Source organism: Petaurus breviceps, unplaced genomic scaffold (assembly GCF_028583685.1).
Source record: "Petaurus breviceps papuanus isolate PSGF00001 unplaced genomic scaffold, PetGlider_PUasm1.0 91023, whole genome shotgun sequence".
In the NCBI taxonomy this organism is placed as follows: Eukaryota; Metazoa; Chordata; class Mammalia; order Diprotodontia; family Petauridae; genus Petaurus; species Petaurus breviceps.
In genome coordinates, this window is record NW_027187398.1 from 5,220,447 (window position 1) to 5,226,446 (window position 6,000).

Here is a 6,000-nt window from a genome sequence, read left to right on the forward strand (position 1 = left end):
TAATATTATTTGTTGATTGGTTGGTTGATTTAGAATCAAAAAGGGCCTTGGATGCCATCTGTTTTAGCCCTCTCATTTTACAGGGTCTTAGACTTACCCAAAGTCACACAGCTAGTAAAGAGCATAGTCACTTGGGATTTGAACCCACGTCCTCTGCCTCCAAATTTAGCTTTCTTTTCATTGTGCTCTGTGGCCCCCAAAAAAAGTGTTGCATGCACCCCTAAGCAAATTGCCAGGCATGCTAAGTGTCTCTTTCTTTTCTTTGACTGTAGGTAGACGGAGTGCACCTCCCTTGAATCTCACTGGCCTCCCGGGTACTGAAAAGCTAAATGAGAAGGAAAAAGAGGTAACAAAAGAAGCAGGGACCATAGGATTGGGGCTGGTTTCTCACTGAATTAACCTTTCCCAAGAGCCGATTACAGGGTCCAGGCATAGCAGAGCCCTGATCCAGCCAGGGAGAAGTGGGAGACAGAGAACTATGTCAGGGCATTCTCAGTGGTTTCTGGGTGGAGAAGAACACAAGATTATGTTTCCATGCCTCCCATGACATCTTCCCTCTGACTTCATATTTGTGAGAGTAGGAGAATACTCCTGTGTCCATTTCTTTGGTAACACATAACTAGAAAGTACTGTGGCTGATTTTGAAAAACAAACAAAAAACAGAACTTTCACATCAAAATGAGTATTGTCCTTTAAAAGAAGCCATCTGGGGTGAACTTGGTTGTAATACCTCTCTTTAAATTGCTTTAGATGTGCTGACTTGGAGCCACTTAGGAAAATCAGTCTGAGTGTTTTTGTTTGTTTGGTTCAAAATAATATAGCTCACCTAGATCACTCATTTTATTTACCTTTTTATTTGATTCTTCTTTTGACTGTTTCCAAAGGCTCTGACAGAGCTACAGTTCCTTTTGTGTTTTCCAGTATTCTTCTTAAAATCCCTGGAGGATTAGCGCCTCCCTCAACTCACCTCAGTTTGGTTCAGTTCAACAGATACTCAGTGACAGATACTAATAAATATCTGAGTTGCCAATTCAATTCTGCATTGATTAAGTACCTATTACCTATTATGTGCCAGGCATTGTATGGGGGTGGGGTAAGGGATGTTTAATCAATCAATCAATCAGCACATATTTATGTGTCTAATGCTGTGCTAGATACTGGGGATACATTACAAAGGATGAAACAGTTTCTACATGCAATGAGTTTACATGCTCATGTTCAGAGGATCTAGCCTGGTCTTCAAGTTATCAATCAAAATCAAGCTTCCCTGGCAAGTGAGAGAACCTCCTACCTTATTGCAGGTTGGATTAGAAGGAGCTGGGAGAAGGGGGACATAGTGGGTGAGTGAGTGTCTCATAGAATGTCTTTATGATCCTGGCACCTGGAACAATGCCTAGCTCATAGAAGGCAATTAAGAAGTGCTTGTTTGATTGATGTTTGAGGGTTTGTTTTGTTTTTTTGTTTTGTTTTTTGTCCAGGCTAGGGATAGTAGAAACCTAGTTTTTGTTCCTGAGAAAATGGAAGGTTTTGACTGACCCTGACTTGAGCCCAGACCAGATTAACTTCAGTGCAGAGTGGCTAGGGAATTCAAGTGAGATAGGCCAGTGGACTGACATAGGTCTGTGCTACTATATTTATTGGAGTTTCTGATGCTTTCGTTTAGTATCTGTTCACCCCAATCCTATTGACAGCAAATTTTGCTACAAAACAAGAGACTGTCAAGGTGTTTTCTTTTGGTCGAGACTTTAAAAAGCATCTTGGCTTCAGAAATCAGAGTATCTTTTCCCTCCTTGCTGCCACATTTGGCCATATCCACCAAGAGATGAGGATGAGTGGGGACTGATTTCTCTTCAGGTGCTCAATATCTGCCTCCTGAGAGAAGAGGTATCATACCTCTGAAAAACCACATGGGTCTCCTCCAACAACCCCAGGCCCCAGAGCCAGCCAGCCTCCTTCCTGGGCTCTCTGAGAATCCTGCCCTGGCTTTCTCTCCCTAGGCTGCTCTCTTCCCTTAGGGCTTATTATAAAGGAAAAGCCACCTGCTGGAATGTGGCCTAGCCAGCCAGTGGCTCCTCTGTAAATACCTATGGGATGAAGTCATTCTCTGTCTTTTTGGTGATACCTGTTGGGTAAAATTATGAGAGTGACAGATGTTAATGTTTATTAAATTTGCCCTGTCTTCCAGCTCTGTCAGATGGTGAGGTTGGTCCCTGGAGCCTATTTAGAATACAAATCAGCTCTAGTGAACGAGTGCAACAAACAGGGGAGCTTGAGACTGGCACAGGCTAGAGCTCTCATCAAGATAGACGTGAACAAGACCCGGAAAATCTATGACTTCCTCATTCGAGAAGGGTACATCACCAAAGCGTGAGGCCTGGAGGGCCTAGGACCAGAACTCAGATGCTTGGAATGTGGTTGATGGAAGGACAACCGAGGGAATTCCCACGAGTTTTATTTGGGGACACAGGCATTTTGTCAGTTTTGTATCAAAGTGTCTACTTTCTCTCCCCTACCCTGCTTTAGAAGGCTCACATCATCATCACCAGTGTTGTGCTACAGAGTTGTGTGCCAGCCAAGCTGTTACTTAACTTGAGTGGGCACCCATCCTTCACGCCTCGTGGTGACTAAAATGAGAATCATAGGACCTCGCATCTCAGTGCTGGTTGAAATAGCACCAGACCAGGGGCCCGCTCATTTGCCTGGTAGCTGAGATACAGGCTTTTTAATACCTTACAGTCAGAAAGGGCACTGTTTGTCATGAAGACAAGGAAATGTTTTTAGAGATCAGGAAGAAGCTTGGCTCACCTGAGTTTTTTTTTTTTTAAGCTAACACTGGAAGCTCCTTTGATCCTGGTGAGAGAAGGGCTGCCAGTCTCCCTTGTGTCTCCAACTGTGTCTTCCATTCAACTGGGTTTAGTTTGGTACTTACTGCAGTCCAGCTAGCTCTCTGATCAGTCTGTGGTAGTGTGGCGCCCACCTGATGGAAGTTATCCCTATTGTTTTTAAAACTAATGAATTAAAATGTTTTTCTATTTAATTTGTGGGTGTGTCAAATGCTGATGCAGCTCAAGAGCTTTGAACTGGACACTGGCTCTTTTCCCTTCCCCCTATCTCCCCTCCAACTTCTAACTTACTATGTACAAGCATTGTGATAATCCTGGAGGGATATGAATTAAAGCAGAAATTTGGTCCCAGTCCTCAGGGGAAAAAATGCTCTGCAAATATGCCCTACTTAGGCTTCTCTGCCTATCTCAGCCTAGGACCTAGGGACCCTGAGAGATGAAAATGATGTTCCTGACTTATGAGATTTGAACCCTAGCTCTCAGTGATAAAAAGCAAAAAGTATGCTCCTTAATTTTTTAGGGGGGGAGGGGGGATGGACCTATAATTTTACTCTTGTAGGGAATTCCCAGTGTAGAAATTCCCTTCACAAATGCAGATCAGCAACTGATCTATAATTTATTGTCTTAGAAAGTTTGCTAGGGCAGTGAGAGGTTAAGTGACTTGGGCCAAGTCACACAGCTAGGATGTTGAAGACTAGCCAGGAACTCGGGTCTTCCTGACTCTAAGCTCAGCACTATCCACTCTTCCAAACTTTTATGAGTATACACATACAGTGGGTGAAGAAGGAAAAAATCCAGAACATATGTCAGTAATTTCGAACAGTGTTAAGTTCAAATATGTCTCTTCACAGGCCTAAGGATGAGAAGTTTCACCAAATCTAAAACCGAGATCTCAGTCTGCCTTCCTAGGGCCTAAGAACCAGTCATTTCACAGAACCAGTCTGCCTCCTCTATACTCCACCCTCCCTAGAAACATTGCACTAGGCAGCAACTTTCTCCAGGCCAAACCCTTTGTTACTGAAATTCAAACTCCTGTTTGCCATCCAAGCTCACCCTGAATGCAATCTTGGGCTCCCTGGGAGCAAGGCTGAGACCTTTTGACTTCTGTTGTATTTACATAAGGTCCAAGGGGTTTGTAAACTGAGCAGATGGATCATATTTCCCCAAGGGATTGAAAGGATGAAAGGAAAACCTCCTAGGATGTGAAGGAATTAAAATAGAGAACTCCTTAAAGATGAAAGTACAGCTGGACGAAGCTTCCGGAAAATCCTAGTGTGGGTGGAAGGAGCCCAGTTGATTTTGTTACTTTATAGGTAGTCAGACATTTATTAATGCCTACTGTGTGCCAGGCTTAGAGCAAGGCATAAATTTTTTTAAAAAATATATAAAGGAAGGAAAGGGGAAAGAAAGAAGAAAACAAGTCCCTGCTCTTGATATTATTTTGAATATTATTTCATAGATCCGAGTTAGAACTGGAAGGGAATCTCAAATTCCCAACCTCTTCATTTTATACATAAGGAAACTGAAGCCCAGAAAGCTTTAGAGACTTGCCCAGAGCTAACACAGGCAGGCAGGTGGCAGAGGTGAGATTTGTACCCAGGACCTCAGATTCTAGAACTGGTGCTCTTTCTACTGTCCTAGAATGAGTCAAAAACACTAATATCCAATGTAAATACAACCTCCCAGGGACAAGGTCAGCAAAACATATGGAGGCAAGACTCATGTTGATAGGGGGTATGATGAAGTAAGGAGAAGCGAAGTGGGATTTATATGGATTTAGGATAAAGTGAAGATAATTTGGAGATGAGACTCATTTGGGAAAGGGTTCAGACCCACATCCCCAGACTCCAGGAAGGACTCACATAGGGGAATTCCTCAAACCCAGAGTTCCTAAGATCCTCCCTCATTCCTCCCACCTTTGTCAGTTGGACTGCAGGGCAATAAATCTTGGAAGAGAAAAAGTTTAATTAGCATCAGCCTATGGGCAGTTTCCTGGTGACTATAGTAACTCCACAGAATAAGGAAATATGCACATATATGTGGGGTTTTACCGTCTTAGGGTGACATTTCAGACGGTCAAAGGAGATGAGGGTGAGGCTGCTTCGCCACTTTTCCTTATTTGGGAAGTTGAGTAACAGGGACAGGATGCCAGTGATTTGGAGGGAGTTAGTTAAGGTTGGGGTTAGAAGAATTAATCTTGAGGGTCTCTGAAGTTTCTAAAGATCAGGTTTGTGACAGTGCAATGTTTACTCTTATTAAATATTCTGTCAGGCAGGAAGTTTCTCTAATAATGCTGGTCTCCTTCAAGATAGAATCAGTGGGCCTTTTCTGCTGTTGAGTAAAATACAGACTGAGGGTCTGTCTCTATTGACATGGCCCCCGTAGCTCAGTTTCTTTGACCACTAAGGTTACTTTTGGAGAGAAGATATTTCCCCCACAAACCACAGTCCACCTCCTCTATACTTAAGTCCATCATCCATTCCTAAACTGTTCCTAAAACACACTGCCTCCACTCTGGACATTCTCTTCATCCCTCCCACACAGCTTTTACTTGGCCCATGAGGTTGTGGATTCTGATAGGTGAACTTTCACTTTCACATTCCTTCCTGGCAATTTCCACATCATCCTATTGAGCTTCCAACTTTTTTTTTTCTAACCAATCAACATTTATTGAGTACCTACTATGTGCTAGGCACTGTGCTTGGATCATAGATCTTAACTTAGATCATAAGTTCCTTACTGGCAAGGTCAGCCTTGCTTACTTATATTTGTATACCCATCACTTGGCACAATGTCTGGTAAGTGCCTAATGAATGCTGTTTCATCTATTCATTCATCCAAACACAGTGTTCTTTCCACCATGCCACAACTGCCTCTCCACAAGATTATTGATTGGCCCTTCCTTGTCTTTGGAAAAAGGACATTCTATTGAATAGGGTAGATACCAGGGAGCCACTTTTATGGGGGGTGGGGGGGGTGGCCCGATTTCAACTTTAATTTGCAGTCCATTCCATCAGTTTTGATTATGAAATGGAGTTACTGCTATCCCTGTCCTATCTACTGAGGAAGGCTCCCCGGAGGAGGTGGATTTTGAGATGATGGTGGGAATGAGAGAAGAGGGATAGCTTGGCAGATGGAAGTGGGAAGAGGTTTTAGA

At 43.1% G+C, this 6,000-nt stretch overlaps 1 protein-coding gene across 4 annotated transcripts in view; it reads left to right on the forward strand.

Moving 5' to 3' along the window:
• TADA2A (transcriptional adaptor 2A) overlaps positions 1-3,037 on the forward strand; it is a 64,851-nt gene extending 61,814 nt beyond the window's left edge. For 3 of the 4 annotated variants that reach the window (XM_069078041.1, XM_069078043.1, XM_069078042.1), the window contains 2 exons: positions 273-346; positions 2,186-3,037. In XM_069078041.1, the coding sequence (XP_068934142.1) occupies positions 273-346; positions 2,186-2,371 (260 nt within the window). In that variant the 3' untranslated portion in view covers positions 2,372-3,037. The remainder of the gene's footprint in view (positions 1-272; positions 347-2,185) is intronic. The other variant, XR_011166430.1, reaches the window with a different exon arrangement.
• The last annotated feature ends 2,963 nt before the right edge of the window (positions 3,038-6,000 follow it).